Source organism: Schistocerca gregaria, chromosome 3 (genome assembly GCF_023897955.1).
Source record: "Schistocerca gregaria isolate iqSchGreg1 chromosome 3, iqSchGreg1.2, whole genome shotgun sequence".
NCBI lineage: Eukaryota > Metazoa > Arthropoda > Insecta > Orthoptera > Acrididae > Schistocerca > Schistocerca gregaria.
The window spans coordinates 551,730,529-551,749,118 of record NC_064922.1 but is presented as its reverse complement, the minus strand read 5'-3'; the positions used below and the strand labels follow the sequence as shown (position 1 = coordinate 551,749,118).

The following is an 18,590-nucleotide window of genomic DNA, read 5'->3' as shown; positions in this document are numbered from 1 at the left end:
GGAGTAGGTTTAATAATAAATAGGAAAATAGGAATGCGGGTAAGCTACTACAAACAGCATAGTGAATGAATTATTGTGGCCAAGATAGATACGAAGCCCACACCTACTACAGTAGTATAAGTTTATATGCCAACTAGCTCTGCAGATGACGAAGAAATTGATGCAATGTATGATAAAATAGAAGAAATTATTCAGATATTGAAGGAAGACGAAAATTTAATAGTCATGGGTGACTGGAATTCGGTAGTAGGAAAAGGGAGAGAAGGAAACATAGTAGGTGAATATGGACTGGGGAAAGAAATGAAAGAGGAAGCCACCTGGTAGAATTTTGCACAGAGCACAACTTAATCATAGCTAACACTTGGTTTAAGAATCATGAAAGAAAGCTGTATATATGGAAGAACCCTGGAGATACTAAAAGGTATCAGATAGATTATATAATAGTAAGACAGAGATTTAGGAACCAGGTTTTAAATTGTAAGACATTTCCAGGGGCTGATGTAGCCTCTGACCACAATATATTGGTTATGACCTGTAGAATAAAACTGAAGAAACTGCAAAAAGGTGGAAATTTAAGGAAATGGGACCTGGATAAACTGACTAAACCAGAGGTTGTACAGTGTTTCAGGGAGAGCATAAGGGAACAATTGACAGGAATGGGGGAAAGAAATACAGTAGAAGAAGAATGGGTAGCTTTGAGGGATGAAGTAGTGAAGGCAGCAGAGGAACAAGTAGGTAAAAATATGAGGGCTAGTAGAAATCCTTGGGTAACAGAAGAAATATTGAATTTAATTGATGAAAGGAGAAAATATAAAAATGCAGTAAATGAAGCAGGCAAAAAGGAATACAAACGTCTCAAAAATGAGATCGACAGGAAACGCAAAATGGCTAAGCAGGGATGGCTAAAGGACAAATGTAAGGATGTAGAGGCTTATCTCACAAGGGGTAAGATAGATACAGCCTACAGGAAAATTAAAGAGACCTTTGGAGAAAAGAGAACCACTTGTATGAATATCAAGAACTCAGATGGAAACTCAGTTCTAAGCAAAGAAGAGAAAGCAGAAAGGTGGAAGGAGTATATAGATGGTCTATACAAGGGCGATGTACTTGAGGACAATATTATGGAAATGGAAGAGGATGTAGGTGAAGATGAAATGGGAGATACTATACTGCATGAAGAATTTGACAGAGCACTGAAAGACCTGAGTCGAAACAAGGCCCCCGGAGTAGACAACATTCCATTGGAACTACTGACGGCCTTGGGAGAGCCAGTCGTGACAAAACTCTACCATCTGGTGATCAAGATGTATGAAACAGGCGAAATACCCTCAGACTTCAAGAAGAATATAATAATTCCAATCTCAAAGAAAGCAGGTGTTGACAGATGTGAAAATTACCAAACCATCAGTTTAATAAGCCACAGCTGCAAAATACTAACACGAATTCTTTACAGACGAATGGAAGAACTAGTAGAAGCCGACCTCGGCGAAGATCAGTTTGGATTCCGTAGAAATACTGGAACACGTGAGGCAATACTGACCTTACGCCTTATCTTGGAAGAAAGATGAAGGAAAGGCAAACCTACATTTCTAGCATTTGTAGACTTAGAGAAAGCTTTTGACAATGTTGACTGGAATACTCTCTTTCAAATTCTAAAGGTAGCAGGGGTAATATACAGGGAGTGAAAGGCTATTTACAATTTGTACAGAAACCAAATGGCAGTTAGAAGAGTCGAGGGGCACGAAATGGAGGCAGCGGTTGGGAAGGGAGTGAGACAGGGTTGTAGCCTATCCCCGTTGTTATTCAATCTGTATATTGAGCAAGCAGTAAAGGAAACAAAACAAAATTTCGGAATAGGTATTAAAATCCATGGAGAAGAAATAAAAACTTTTGAGGTTTGCCGATGACATTGTAATTCTGTCAGAGACTGCAAAGGACTTGGAAGAGCAGTTGGATGGAATGGACAGTGTCTTGAAAGGAGGATATAAGATGAACATCAACAAAAGCAAAATGAGGATAATGGAGTGTAGTCGAATTAATTCGGGTGATGCTGAGGGAATTAGATTAGGAAATGAGACACTTAAAGTAGTAATGGAGGTTTGCTATTTGGGGAGCAAAATAACTGATGATGGTCGAAGTAGAGAGGATATAAAATGTAGACTGGCAATGGCAAGGAAAGCGTTTCTGAAGAAGAGAAATTTGTTAACATCGAGTATAGATTTATGTCTCAGGAAGTCATTCCTGAAAGTATTTGTATGGAGTGTAGCCATGTATGGAAGTGAAACATGGACGATAAATAGTTTGGACAAGAAGAGAATAGAAGCTTTCGAAATGTGGTGTTACAGAAGAATGCTGAAGATAAGGTGAATAGATCACGTAACTAATGAGGAGGTATTGAATAGGATTGGGGAGAAGTTTGTGGCACAACTTGACCAGAAGAAGGAATCGGTTGGTAGGACATGTTCTGAGGCATCAAGGGATCACCAATTTACTTTTGGAGGGCAGTGTGGAGGGTAAAAATCGTAGAGGGAGACCAAGAGATGACTACACTATGCAGATTCAGAAGGATGTAGGTTGTGGTGGGTACTTTGAGATGAAGAAGCTTGCACAGGATAGAGTAGCATGGATAGCTGCATCAAACCAGTCTCAGGTATGAAGACCACAACAACAACAACAACAATATATCTTAACCACCTGGAGATGGTGTATCTGCAGTGAGAACAACTCCCTTGCCCAGTATACTGAAGGTCTCACAAAGGCATTCACAGAGAGGCAGTATCTCACAAATGTAGTACAGAAACAGATTTCCCTTGCCATTTCCCCACATGCCCACAGTCCTCCCACCTCCTCCAAGAACTAGCTACAAAGGAGTGCCCTGTTTGTCCCCAAGTACCACCCTGGAGTGGAGCAACTGAACCACATTCTTTGAGAGGCCTTTGATTATCTATCATCATGCTCTGAAATGTAAATTTCGTGTGACTAGGGCCTCCCGTCGGGTAGACCGCATTCCACCCAAGATTGTTCCCACCCTTCCTAAAGTGGTGTTCCATTACCCACCCACACTCCACAACATCCTTGTCCTTCCTTAGGCCACTCCCAGTCCCAGCCCCTTGCCACATGGATCATATTTCTGAGGAAGACCCAGGTGCAATACCTGCTAATCCATCCAGCCAGCACTTCCTAGTTCAGTCTTGTGACAGGATAATCCCAATCCACCAGAGGGCAGACAACCTGTGAAAGAAGCCATGTTGTATACTAGCTCTGCTGCAATCTTTGTACTACCGACCATCTGTCAACCAGTATGAATTGCCAAAGTGGACCACCCTGTAGCAAAATATTGCTGCTGAAAATAGCATGCTTGATTTCAGTGCGTGTTTCACAGTCCAGGATATATGGATCCTCTCCTCCACCATCAATTTTTCTGAACTGCGCAGGGAGTTATCCTTACAACACATTCTCTGTTCCCAAAAAGTATCCCAGTCCCAGCCTGCAATAGCCTACTGTCCCCACAAAATCTGTGCCCCTTCTATCACACTACCTCTTCCAAATTTATTTCCTGACACCCTCGTTGTGTGCTGCTCTCTGTCAATGCACCCACCAATTTTCCCCTTTCTTCCATCCCCCCCCCTTCTCTCCCCCCCCCCCCCCTTCCTCCCCACCCGCTCCTCCCATCTCTCACAGCATTGGACAGCCTTGTTCTGCTGCCGTCTTGTCCCTGCATGCTTTGCCAGGAAGTACTCCTCTCTCCTCCCACCTGTACCCTCTATCCCTCCTGCTTCCCTCCCTCACTATAGATTGCTGCTTTCATAAACACAATAATTGCAGAGTGGCTAGAGACAGTGGTCACGTTTATGTAAGATCTGCCTGCTTGCATGAATGTATGTATGTTTTCCTTTCTCTCTAGAAGAAACCTTTGGCCAAAGGCTCAGCATTAGCAGTCTTTTTGTTGTGCCTGTCCACATGACATCTTTGTGGTGAGCAGCTATCTATACTTTTCATAGTTGTTAAAAAACTATGTGTGGATTAACTTTTTATGCAAAGTTTGAACAAAAAGATGCATGCTTAAACATAAATGCAGATGCTAACCAAGCCTATATGCTGCACTGTTGTGTTCCACCATAAATAACACTTATGCACTGTACTCAATATGTTACAATTGTCAGTTTTGATCAGAATAGATTATAACTGTTAGATAACAATTCTTTGTTTGATAGAAGCAAAAGTATAAGTAACAAATGAACAGTACTCAAATGTGTTGGTTAAAAAACAACATTCTGCAATATTGGAAACTTACCAACAAATATGAATGCTAAAAGCATTGTTAGCTTATGTCCGTATTGTTCAAAGCTCCTTACTGGAACGTAAACAAATTTCTGTAAACCAAGTGAAGTGACATTGGCACCCGTTTGATCAGTTTCACAATTGGCATGGTTTCAACATAAAACCATGCATAAAGGGACGTGGATGGTACCTGAGAAGCAAACTGTTAACCAGGTAGGCCATGTATGCATCCACAAACAAACAGCATCAAAGATACGCAAACCTATAGAGGAGCAGACTGTAACACTTATAATTTCCAGGTGATAAGTAACATGAGCATTAAATTTAAGGAGGTGTGTAGAACAGAAAAGCAGACTACATCTTGTGATATACGAGGTGCTACCTAAAATATCCAAGAATTTCATTGTGAAAAACAGAAAACTATACTTACATCCTGATGTCCTCTGTCGTTTCCAAAGTAGTCACCTTGGGCATGTATGCAACAATCCCACCGTTGCTCCCATTTTTGGAAGTACTCCTGGAAGTCTGCAGGGTGAATGGTGCTCAGGACCCTTTGCAATACCACGTGGATGTCTTCAGTCAAGTCAAAACATTGCCCTTTGGATGTGATTTTCATCTTTGAGAACAGATGGAAGTTGCGTGGAGCTAGAAATGCCAAGTAGGGATGGTGGGGGACCATTGCCAGTTGGTTTTGGCCAGGAATTCCTTCACAATGAGCAAAGTATGCACGGGTGCATTGTCATGATGCACCAACCAGTCTTTATTTTTCCATAATTCTGGCCATTCATACCAAACATTTTCCCTCAATTACCTCAAATCCTCACAGTAAACCTGTCTGTTGACAGTTTGGCCAGGTGGAACAAACTCCCCAAACATGGAAAAAATATCATTAGCATTGACTTCATGTTGCTGTGAACTTATCGAGCTTTTTTGTCCTTGGAGAAGATGGTGTTTTCCATTGAGATTGTTGCTTCGTTTCAGGCTCATAACTGTAGACCAAAAGTTCATCACCTGTTACAACTCTAGATAAGAATTTTGGAAACTCTCGAACTCTTTGTTGCAGTTTAGTGCATATCTGAATCTTGAGGTTTCATTGGTCACTGCTTAGAAGGCAAGGGACAAACTTTGTTACAATTTGTCTCATGTTCAGTTCATTGGCTAGAAATCATTGACATGTACCATACAACAGCTAAAACTATTACAAACATCGTGGACTGTCCGCCTTTGATCATTCTGAATCACATCACGCACTTGCATGATCATTTCTGGTGTTGTGTATGTTGATGGTCACCCAGAATGTTTATCACCTTCCACATATTCTCGGCCTTGAACCACTCAAATGTTGTTGTTTGATTCAGGGCATTGCCACTAAATGCTTCTGTCAGCATGCAGTGGGTTTTACCTGGAGTTGTTTTCGACTTGAAACAGAATTTGATGCAAATCCAATGCTCCTTCACATTATCCATGTCATAATCTGCAGAAGCACTGAAACACATCCTGACATGCACCTCTACAACTCACAACTGAATGTGCCAAACATGAGGCAACTTTGTGCTGCAGTAGCTAAGACATATACCTCGAGACACATAGCAGCAGAATGTCATATTGCTACTGGTTTGTCTGGTACAATGAAATTCTTAGATATTGTGGGTAGCACCTTGTAAGTAGATTAAAAGAGAACAGTTTAATAGAACATACGAGTTAAAACTAGCAAAAGACATAATTAAATTTGGCAAAAAGATTGGAGACAGTGGTATCAATAGTGACTGGTCTCAAATTAAGGAACTGGTAAACAGTGTAGTTTTTGAAGTTCTAGACGAACAGAAGAGGTCTGGTGGATCAGTCAAATGTGCCAACAAAAAACAGAAGAGATGATGGTGGCTATGAATATGCGGGTAGAAAATATGAAGGATCAGGAGCTACAATATAAATATTTCAGAATATGGAAGAAAACAGTAACTATATTATTGCAGTAGAGATGGAAATATTACAGAGAGCTAATAGAAGACGCTGAAGAGGTCTGTATAAAAGGTAGCAGAAATATAAAGAAAAGAAAACTTGTATTGGAGACACACAGGGTAAGATCCTTATGAATGAGACTGAAGTAGAACAACAATGGGCACACACAGTGACCTTTTCAGGATGAAGTGCTGGTTGATTTGTGTGTAGATTTTCCATTGCCCACATTCGACAATTCTGTGTACTGACATATTCTGTCAGATAGAAGTGGGCTTCGTCTGTCCACAAAATCTTCCACGGCCAGTCATTGTTCAACTTCACTTAAGAAATTCTGAAGTGAAGGTCTCTCTTGCTGGGAGATCAACAGGAAGCAGCTCGTGCACATGGGTAATTTTGAATGGGTAGCAAAGAAGTATGTTTCGTAGGATTTTACACAGCGTGCTCATGGCTATGTCCGATGTTCAAGCAATTCTCTGTGCACTACACGTGTGCACACCACCACTTGTCTCCTCCTGCATTGCTGTGGCCTCTACTTTCCACTGACCTCAAATCACTTTGTTTCCTCGCTCCACCACGTTGCACACCAAAAGAACCCTTCTTTTCGAATTTCCGAATCATTTTTTCCAGACCCATGGCAGTCATCGGAACCACGCCTTTTTCCAAACCCTTCAATGTCTGGAACTTCTGCAGAGTGATGTGTACAGTCATCATTCTTTACAAGCAGAGCACAATTCTGCATTGAGACAGTCATGGCGAACATCACAGATGTGAAAGGGAGAAAAACCATGTACCCAGTATGTTTATACCAACTTCAATGGGTCATTTGCATGACACGTGTTTTGATTTACGTATTCTGACAAATACAGCGCCATCTATCGATCAATTTTCACACACCTTTTCTTACCCCTTCCCCCCCCCCCCCCCCCTACCCCCGCACCGATAATATTCTGTTGCAATTTAACATCATTTTGACCAGTGGTGTTATTTCTACAGCGTTTTGAAAGTTTAACTTTAATTATAATCACTCTGTGCATTAAGGAAAGCAGATGAGCAGAAGTTGCAGGTCTTCAAGAGAAAGATATTAAGCCAAATGTTTGGCACCAAGAGGGATCCTACATCTCAGAAATGAATGGTAAAAAGAAGAAGAAGAAGAAGAACAGGAAAATGCAGAGCTTTATTTACAAGCTGAAATTGCTCGAAGGATGTAGAAAAGTAGATTGATGTGTGCAGGACACCTAATTAGGATGGAAGAGGAAAGATTGCCGAGACTAGCATTCTGAGGATCTGTGGAGGGTAGAAGGGACACAGGAAGACCACGGACACAAAGGACGGTATCACCAAGGGTACGGACGTAATGAACCCAAGAATAGGAGAATGTACCATGAAAGCCAGGAACAGAAACAATTGGTGGAGGTCTCCAAGACTAAAGCAACAATTAAGAAGAAGAAAAGAAGTTCTTAATGTGAGCTAATCCCTGTCTCATGTCAGTTTAAGAATTGGAACACCAGTGTCTAAATTTTTGTATTGATGTTATTGGATGGTCACACTTCATTTATCATTATGGGGGGAAAAAGAAAAAAGATAGGCACTTTAAAAAAATGCTAAAAATTAAAAATCTGCCGATGGACAAGATTTCTACTGTCTTTCTGCTTGCTTACTTGTTTGTACAAATGTTGAGATTTATGAAATAAATATGGCAGAGTTCCATTTTGTCCTTTTACAAGACAAGCAGATATCAAGCAAGGGGTATTTACTGTTATTAAATGCTGAATTTTTGCAGTCTATTATATCCTCAGTCACTGTGGAAAGGTGGAGAATGCTGATTACACATGTCAGCCTTAGTGTAAAGTGTCAAATAATTCAGAGATATTAGGTACCTTGCAAGAATCATCAGATTATAGATTGTAGATGGCACCCACGACTCTTAATTGGTTCTTCTTTTCTTTTTATAATGGGCACCAGAATCAGAAACCTGAAACTTTTGTGTATGCCTCAGTAGTTGATATCTACATTAACAGTTGCATTCCAATGCTGTATACTGCAGTGGCCAGCGCCAATGGGAGGGGTCAGCGACTGACCCCACAGCCATCACACATCCTCTATCTAGGATAAATCACATTACTTATGTATTTCCATAATTTTGGCAGATTACAAGATTAAAATGTTGATTATTATTACTGGGAAAGGGCTTCTGGAACATTTTTAGTAAAAAAATAAATAGGTTTTTTTTTACATTTATTTGTATTAGTTTCCCAATTACAAGGAGTACTCAGATTCACATTCAGAACACTTTACAATACGAACTATTTCTTCTTTCTTGGTGTGTGCAGGGGAGATATACTTCCTGCAAGAAGTGCAAGCCTTCATGTACTTACGGTCTTTGCTTCTGGCGCATAAGTAACAGCGTCCATTCTTTGGCAGATTATGCACAGCTGCACGTGTTACTTTCCGTCGCGGATCTGTAACGTTGTTTCCTCTGCTCACAGCACCTTGATTTTGATTACACTCATACCGAAAAGTTGATAACGCTGTAGTGTATTTTGAGTGTAGGCCTGTTTACCGGTTGACTGCGAGTGGTGACTGTTGACCTGCTAAAACTTCAATAATAACAATCGCTATAACTCAACAATGAGTGTAAACCATTCTTATTGTCGATTGCAGCAATTATAACTATGATAAATGCCATGTATTTATTAAATAAACTACTGAACACGACAGGAGTTTTAGCCTAAAAACTTTGTTGGGGTCAGTTACTGACCCCTCCCACTGGTATGCAACTGTTAATGACAGAACATTATTACATTCAACACTACTTTTTGCACTTAGTGCAGCCTTGCTCAAGAGATCTGACATGACAAATGTTAACAACTTTTCACCTGCTACTAAGTGCTCACTTTTCAAGAGCAAGACTGAAATCAAAAGTACGCAGAATTATTATTTTTTCGTATTTCTATTGACTCAGCTATGTAGCAAGCTGATATCTCATTCAGTAGTTTTTGTACTGCATCATAGTCAATGTCCTAAATATTTTTGTATTTCCATTGCTTGCCCTACCTCTTAGGAGCTTAGAAGATCAGAACTGTCACATCCTCTTCACTATGATGAGCATCAAAGGTGACACTCCCATCAAAGCTTTGCAATCATCATATGGGTTCATGTGGATATTCAGTTTTCTTGAAAGAGAAGCCCTCATCATTGAACTGCACCTCAGGACTGTTGTGGAGTTTCATATGGAGGATGTGAATGGTATCTCTGTGTTTTTGCCTTGTTGATGAAGGGTCATAATGCTCGACTTCATATATGATGCCTGACAAACGTTTCAGTAACGCCCAAAGTGGTGTTTTAATAACTTTTCCTTTAGTTACACATTCCGCACAGGTGTAAAAATCCATATGAAGTCATCTGCACTGTACCTCTCTGACCAGTACTTGGTGTTATAGCAACTGGGTGTCCAGGATCCATATGCAAGCCAACCATATTGTTTCTTAGTTCTTGGATGGACTTAGTTGCCATTCACTAGATGCCCCATAATTTTTACTTCTTGTGTGGTAAAGAGGCGCTTTCCTGGACTCAGGCAGAGGCCTGCAGTCAGAGACTGTCAGGAATTAAAAAGGCAGTCTTTCCTTGCTCAGTCTCATCAGTCACGATTTGCCAGTTACCAATTGCAAGTCCATTGCTGAGAAATACTTTGTTCCTCTCTGGTAATATAGGGTGTCATTAATGCATGGTGGTTGATAGACACTGATTTTCGTTATTTTGTTCATTTGTCGCTATTCACTGTAGAAATGCCATGTGCCATCCTCCTCCTTCACAAGGACTGTGGTAGAAGACCAAGGGCTCTGAAAGTTCAGTGATGTTATCGTGCAGCATCTTCCCCACTTCCTCGTGGATTATCAGCTGGTGGCACCCTACACAAGCACTGGATAATTCATGGATGATCCCCAATGTTGCTATGTTGTTTTACCATTGACCATTTGGTCTGTCTTTTCTCCACTCCACCAGAGCGTCAGTAAATTGGTGCAGGGCTGCTAACACTCGCCAACGTTGCTCCTTAGTCAGGCCAAATCCCTTTGGCAGTTCTATAGTAGCTTCCTCCCGTACTTTATCTGTAGGGATAGAGGAGCACGGTTCTTTATTTATGGTATTAAGCTGTTCATTTGGACTGGATCAATTGTCCCTACACCTGTATCTTTAGGGACAAGCTGTTGCTGCTCAAGGCAGGTAGTGATCCGAAGCTCATCTTCACCATGTACAATACTTATGAATTTCCTTGGCACATAGATTTGTTTTATGAGCCTGAGTATTTTTTTTTTGCAGTTGATGAAAGCTTCATAGTTTAATTGAGCAACTAGCGTGAGGACCTCATTGATGATGACGGAATGATAGCAAACAATCATCCAGACAATCTTTTTTGTGTGTACTTTTTTGATTAGCTATAGCGGTATGGAGTTTTGATCTACTACAGTCAGTGTCTCTTTCTGCTACCTGCAGGAATTCCCATTCAAGAATGACATTACAACTACATTCTGATAAAAGGACAAATTCAAAGCGTTGTCTTGTGTCCTTGATAAGTTATTCTTTGCAATATATGTTCCTTTCAGCTGGACATATTTCCTGTTTATACTTCAGTAAAATCGCTTCATATCAAGGAACATATGAGGTGCAATCAAAAAGTTTCCTTTTAGGTCACTGCTGCAGCACATGTGTAGTGTAGCATGACATTCTTTTCTTGGCCACCAAAGGACAAACACCAGTAGACATCCATCACAGAATGAAGAATTTGTATGGGGTAGCATGTCTATCAACATCGTTGTGGAATAGTGTGCCAAGTTCCGTGATGGTTACATTTTTACAGATTCTGGCAGGCCAGCCTCACTGAAAAGGGAGGCACTCGAGCATCTGCCATGTAGTCCTGATCTCTCCCCATTTAATTATCACGCCTTCATTCCCTTTAAAAAGACTTTGAAGGACCAATGATTCCTATCCGACAAAAATGTTCGGCAGACAAGTAGGAAATTCTTCAAGCAGTTGGACATGATGTTTTACCAAACAGGTATCTTCAACATTGTGTGTCGGTGGGATGGATTGCCATAGTGCTTATGTTGACTTTGCCAGATTGGCTTACCGATTCTGGACTATACCACCATTGAGTAGAAGCTTTTTGATCGTTCCTGATAGTGTTCTTTAGCTGCTGAAGATAAGCATTTAACATTAGAGAAAAGGATGCTCCTGGTGCCTGCCTGTCTACTGTCTGTCTCTCTGCAACTACATTGGTAGGGTTGAACAGCTTAGGTATTCAGATGTATTATTCTTTGTGCTAAAATATGTTGGTTCCTGTATCAGTACATACTTTCTGTGTTATTTACAACTAAATTTATTTGAGAACACAGTCCATATCCTAGCCTGAACAACACAGTACTTGGAGAATCATTCATTTACAAATATTGTTGTTTTGACATTATGTGAACTTCAACATAACAATAAAATTGTTGTATTTTTTAAACAAATTGTGCTTTGAAAAAAATGTGTAACTAACAATATAACTGTTGAAGAATAAGTATGCTTTGCTTATGATATCATCCAATTATGTGAATAAGAAGTCTTTTGATTCCATGATCACCAGTATAAAGTGTTAAATGTTTCTTATCTGACAGCCAACACATTACATTTTTTTGGTTCTTTCCAGATCAAGGAAAAATACCACTTGCATTGGTGACTACTATGAAGAAACTGAAAAGTGGTTACATTAATGGAACAAGGTGAGACCATCTTAATTTTGAGTGGTGTAATTACAAAAATCATTGTTATCTTATGCACAAACTAATTTCTAGTTTGTAATTGTATTTCTGCCTCATCTTCAATCTTCACCATATTGTTCAAAGTAACACCTGACGGGTATTGAGGTTTTAACAGAACTGACTATAGTTAGTTTTTTGTTGTATTGGTCAGACATAAGAGTTGTTGTTATGTGTGATAAACATTTATATGGCTTATAGTTCTAATATATTTCCAAGTGTGTACATTAGTGCATGTGACTGGAGTATCTTTTGCAGCCTGTCACAGCTCTTAATGTTAATTGCCTCGCAGTTGCTGTAGAAAAGTGGCCACTGTTAATAAACAAAGACCTTCTCCGTAATTGTAATGAGTGTTCTTTGGTGATATAATTTGACAAACTTAAGTAGCTATATGTCTTAACAGATTAAAAATGTAGGGTCAGAGTCAACTTCCTTATTTGCTGAGAATACTATGATATTTTACCATTGGCCTGAAGTTCCAAAAGCTGCTTCAACAAAACTTTTATGTATTTTTTCACCATTTAAAATATCAGAATCTGAAATACATAGTCTTAATGTTCAAATCCTCCCCCCATGAACCATGGACCTTGCTGTTGGTGGGGAGGCTTGGGTGCCTTAGCGATACAGATGGCTGTACCATAGGTGCAACCACAACGAAGGGGTATCTGTTGAGAGACCAGACAAACATGTGGTTCATGAAGAGGGGCAGCAGCCTTTTCAGTAGTTGCAGGGGCAACAGTCTGGATGATTGATTGATCTGGCCTTGCAACATTAACCAAAACGGCTTTGCTGTGCTGGTACTGTGAACGGCTGAAAGCAAGGGGAAACTACAGCCATAATTTTTCCCGAGGACATGCAGCTTTACTGTATGATTAAATGATGATGGCGTCCTCTTGGGTAAAATATTCCGGAGGTAAAATAGTCCCCCATTCGGATCTCCGCGCGGGGGCTACTCAGGAGGACGTCGTTATCAGGAGAAAGAAAACTGGCATTCTACGGATCGGAGCGTGGAATGTCAGATCCCTTAATCGGGCAGGTAGGTTAGAAAATTTAAAAAGGGAAATGGATAGGTTAAAGTTAGATATAGTGGGAATTAGTGAAGTTCGGTGGCAGGAGGAACATGACTTTTGGTCAGGTAAATACAGGGCTATAAATACAAAATCAAATAGGGGTAATGCAGGAGTAGATTTAATAATGAATAAAAAAATAGGAGTGCGGGTAAGCTACTACAAACAGCATAGTGAACGCATTATTGTGGCCAAGATAGACACAAAGCCCATGACTACTACAGCAGTACAAGTTTATATGCCAATTAGCTCTGCAGATGATGAAGAAATTGAGGAAATCTATGATGAGATAAAAGAAATTATTCAGGTAGTGAAGGGAGACGAAAATTTAATAGTCATTGGTGACTGGAATTCGTCAGTAGGAAAAGGGAGAGAAGGAAACATAGTGGGTGAATATGGATTGGGGAAAGAAATGAAAGAGGAAGCCACCTGGTAGAATTTTGCACAGAGCATAACTTAATCATAGCTAACACTTGGTTCAAGAATCGTAAAAGAAGGTTGTAGACATGGAAGAATCCTGGAGATACTAAAAGGTATCAGATAGATTATATAATGGTAAGACAGAGATTTAGGAATCAGGTTTTAAATTGTAGGACATTTCCAGGGGCAGATGTGGACTCTGACCACAATCTATTGGTTATGACCTGTAGATTAAAACTGAAGAAACTGCAAAAATGTGGGAATTTAAGGACATGGGATCTGGACAAGCTGAAAGAACCAGAGGTTGTACAGAGTTTCAAGGAGAGCATAAGAGAACAATTGACAGTAATGGGGGAAAGAAACACAGTAGAAGAAGAATGGGTAGCTCTGAGGGATGAAGTAGTGAAGGCAGCAGAGGAACAAGTAGGTAAAAAGACGAAGGCTGCTAGAAATCCTTGGGTAACAGAAGAAATATTGAATTTAATTGATGAGAGGAGAAAATATAAAAATGCAGTAAACGTCTCAAAAATGAGATTGTCAGGAAATGCAAAATGGCTAAGCAGGGATGGCTAGAGGACAGATGTAATGATATAGAAGCTTATCTCGCTAGGGGTAAGATAGATACTGCCTACAGGAAAATTAAAGAGACCTTTAGAGAGAAGAGAACCACTTGTATGAATATCAAGAACTCAGATGGCAACCCAGTTCTAAGCAAAGAGTGGAAAGCAGAAAGGTGGAAGGAGTATATAGAGGGTCGATACAAGGGCGATGTATTGGAGGACAATATTATGGAAATGGAAGAGGATGTAGGTGAAGATGAAATGAGAGATACAATACTGCGTGAAGAGTTTGACAGAACACTGAAAGACCTGAGTCGAAACAAGGCCCCGGGAGTAGACAACATTCCGTTTGAATTACTGATGGCCTTGGGAGAGCCAGTCATGACAAAACTCTACCAGCTGGTGAGCAAGATGAATGAAACAGGCAAAATACCCTCAGACTTCAAGAAGAATATAATAATTCCATTTCCAAAGAAAGCAAGTGCTGACAGATGTGAAAATTACTGAACTATCAGTTTAATAAGTCAGCTGCAAAATACTAACGTGAATTCTTTACAGACGAATGGAAAAACTGGTAGATGTAGACCTCGGGGAGGATCTGTTTGGATTCCGTAGAAATGTTGGAACACGTGAGGCAATAATGACCTTACTACTTATCTTAGAAGAAACTTTATGAAAAGGGAAACCTACATTTCTAGCATTTGTAGACTTGGAGAAAGCTTTTGACAATGTTGACTGGAATACTCTCTTTCAAATTCTGAAGGTGGCAGGGGTAAAGTACAGGGAGAGAAAGGCTATTTACAATTTGTACAGAAACCAGATGGCAGTCATAAGAGTCGAGGGGCATGAAAGGGAAGCACTGGTTGGGAAAGGAGTGAGACAGGGTTGTAGGCTCTCCCCGATGTTATTCAATCTGTATATTGAGCAGGCAGTAAAGGAAACAAAAGAAAAATTCAGAGTAGGTATTAAAATTCATGGAGAAGAAGTAAAAACTTTGAGGTTCACCGATGACATTGTAATTCTGTCAGAGACAGCAAAGGACCTTGATGAGCAGTTGAACGGCATGGACAGTGTCTTGAAAGGAGGATATAAGATGAACATCAACAAAAGCAAAATGAGGATAATGGCATGTAGTCAAATTAAATCGGGTGATGCTGAGGGAATTAGACTATGAAATGAGACACTTAAAGTAGTAAAGGAGTTTTGCTATTTAGGAAGTAAAATAACTGATGATGGTCGAAGTAGAGAGGATATAAAATGTAGACTGGCAATGGCAAGGAAAGCGTTTCTGAAGAAGAGAAATTTGTTAACATCGAGTATAGATTTAAGTGTCAGGAAGTCATTCCTGAAAGTATTTGTATGGAGTGTAGCCATGTATGGAAGTGAAACATGGACGATAAATAGTTTGGACAAGAAGAGAATAGAAGCTTTCGAAATGTGGCGTTACAGAAGAATGCTGAAGAAAAGGTGGATAGATCACGTAACTAATGAGGAGGTATTGAATAGGATTGGGGAGAAGAGAAGCTTATGGCACAACTTGACTAGATGAAGGCATCGGTTGGTAGGACATGTTTTGAGGCATCAAGGGATCACAAATTTAGCATTGGAGGGCAGCGTGGAGGGTAAAAATCGTAGAGGGAGACCAAGAGATGAATACACTAAGCAGATTCAGAAGAACGTAGGTTGCAGTAGGTACTGGGAGATGAAGAAGCTTGCACAGGACAGAGTAACATGGAGAGCTGCATCAAATCAGTCTCAGGACTGAAGACCACAACAACAACAACAACAACAATTTTCAAATGAGCTACTCAGATTTCTAACTTTACCTTTTTTCCTAAGTTGCTTTACATATTTCTTCAGTAGCTTGTACTCTATCGTATTATGAATTGCTATTATAATTATTATTATTATTATTATTATTTTACATTGAAGAGTATAACTGTGATCAGCATAAATAGGTGAACTAGGCACCAAAAGACTAAAATGTCACCAGAAGATTATTATAATAATAATGTAACTGCTTAAAAAATAGAAATTATTGGGGTGTGTTAGTGTCTCTAGACCTAATCAGAAGTGGGAATCAAAGAGCTTGATTTCAATGCTTTAGGCTCCTCTTAATGTTCTGATCACTGTGGAAACAGTGGCCAAGTTAACTTTGGTTACGGCAAGTAGTGCTGTAACTTGTGCTAGCTGTTCTATGAAATTTTAACTTGTTGCACATAGCTATTGCTGTTTAGCACAGTTTTATCAACTGTGATTACTGTACAATTAATGTCGTTAGATCCTTCATACCAATACTACCTTATTTTAATTGTGCAAGTTGGTTTTTTTTTTCTTTTTTTTCCCGTGTAGCACTCTGGTGTTCAGCACCTACTCCTTCTGTTTCTCATGCAGGGTGTCCATAATTAAAATTCCAGTTTCAAAATGCCATAGAAAGAGAATGACATAAAATTTGAACAGCAGTCGGACATGTCGTGAAACAGATAAAAATTAACAAAACATTTATCAGTAAATGGCACAGTAAGCATCTTAATGTAAATATGATTAGCTACAGATGTTAGCTGAACTGTGGTACTATGGCTATGCTTGATTTGCACATCACTTCATCCGTACTGTTCAATGTGCATGACTACACAAGTTTGTCAGTCAATAGTTGTGGCACTGTTAGTTAGGTAAGTCCATTCTTACCACATAGGAAGGGAAAAATTGGTTTTTGATCTCAGGACCATTAAAAACCAATTTTTCCCTTCCTACATGGTGAGGATGGTTTTTAATTGTGCTGAGATCAAAAACCACATAAAAAGTAAACTGATATTGGTTTTCATCTTTCCTGAGACCAAAAAACTACATAAACATCAGTTTTTAATAGTTCTGGGGCCAATAACCACATAAAAACCAAAATGACATTGGTTTCCAATTGTCATGAGACTCGCACAAGACATGTTCAATATACTGTCAACAGTTTCCTGCCCCAAGTTGAAATCAAGAAGCAGAATGTTCCACAATAGGTAGGGAGGTCACGGGTGTCACTTTTTGAAATTGATGTGCAATGTGTGCCTTCATTTCAGCTATATCTTTAATTGGAGCACCAACCACATCATCTTTTGGATAACCCCACAGCCAGAAGTCACACAAATTAAGATCAGGTGATGTGGTCAGCCAGGTTGTAGGAAAATGATGGCATAGTTCTAGCATTTCTGAAATGCCTCTGCAGCTGCCAATTCACTGGTTGTGTACTGTGTGGAGGAGTGCATAAGAATGATCCTATCCACACATCCATGTTGTTAAAGAGTTGGAATAATGTTGGTGAGCAGAAGATATTCTCAAAGTGTTTATCAGTGACAGTACAGGTAATAGGACCTGCAGGACTCATCTGCTCGAAAAAATATGACCCTACAGTAAACAATACCACAAACTAGTGATGTGAACAGTCAAATGAAAACAATTGATTCAGTTGGTTGTTGGAAAACAATTCACTCATTTTCTTATAGGTTTACCTGTTGTTTGAATTAGTCATTCATACTCGAGTGAAACTAGCCTTTGGAAGCAACCAAATGAAAACAGTTGTTCAGCTGGTCGGGCTACTCATTCATTCTTTTGAATCACACCAGCCTTTGTGGGCAACTGAATTACAACAGTCAAATCAGTCAGTTGTCATTTTACACGTCAGTTGCATAGTTTTTCCCTGAGTAATATCAGTCTGTGGGAGCAACAAAATGAAAGCATTCGCCTCAGTTTGCATTTTGTATTGACTGAATTATTCATTCTTTCTTTTCAAGTGGAAACAGTCAGTAATTTTCCTGTCACTTCAACCATTTATTCATTCTTTCAGCTGAAACCACACGTAAGTTTTTTAGTTGACTGTCCGTTAAGTCTTCAGAATGAAACCAACCAGAACTAAAGCAGTGCATTACACCACCAGAGGGTAGACCTACCCCGAGAGTTAAGCAAAGACATATGTCAGGGGGGGGGGGGGGGTGACAAAGTGTAATGAGCATTACACATGTTCATTTCATTATATACTGAATGGAGTGATTTTCTTTTTGCCATTTAAAACTGATTCTTTTATTGTTGTGGATTAAGTTGTTTCAGGTGCCATTAACTCATAACTAATTAAGCTCACATATCACTGGGATAGACCTGCCTCACTTAAATTGCCAACTTCAGACAAAAACTATGAAAACTCTGAACATCTGGGTCAAACTGAATTATTTTCCTACACAAACAGTCTTTAGACGGTAAGTTGGCCGATGGCCTTCATGTACCGCTGGGAGTGGTGTCATGAGAGAGGGAATGTTTTCTCGCCTGCATTTTGGTGCTGACAATGCCAGTAGGTGCGCTCCTCCCACCAATCAGCAGATATAAATGACACATGAGAGAAGCAAGGATTTGTGAAAGCCCACTTTAGAGACATCCTTGTTTGCACATTGTACTCACTTGAAGTAAGAAATATAAATGTAAATTATGTCTATTTTAATACAGCTCAGTGAGTAGAAGTCAGTTGATGT

At 39.7% G+C, this 18,590-nt stretch overlaps 1 protein-coding gene across 3 annotated transcripts in view; it reads left to right on the top strand.

Annotated features, from left to right (window-relative positions):
• The window catches only part of LOC126355058 (probable phosphorylase b kinase regulatory subunit alpha), a 215,166-nt gene that overhangs the window by 112,473 nt on the left and 84,103 nt on the right, over positions 1 to 18,590 (top strand). For all 3 annotated transcript variants that reach the window (XM_050005224.1, XM_050005223.1, XM_050005225.1), the window contains exon 12: positions 11,927 to 11,999. In XM_050005224.1, the coding sequence (XP_049861181.1) occupies positions 11,927 to 11,999 (73 nt within the window). The remainder of the gene's footprint in view (positions 1 to 11,926; positions 12,000 to 18,590) is intronic.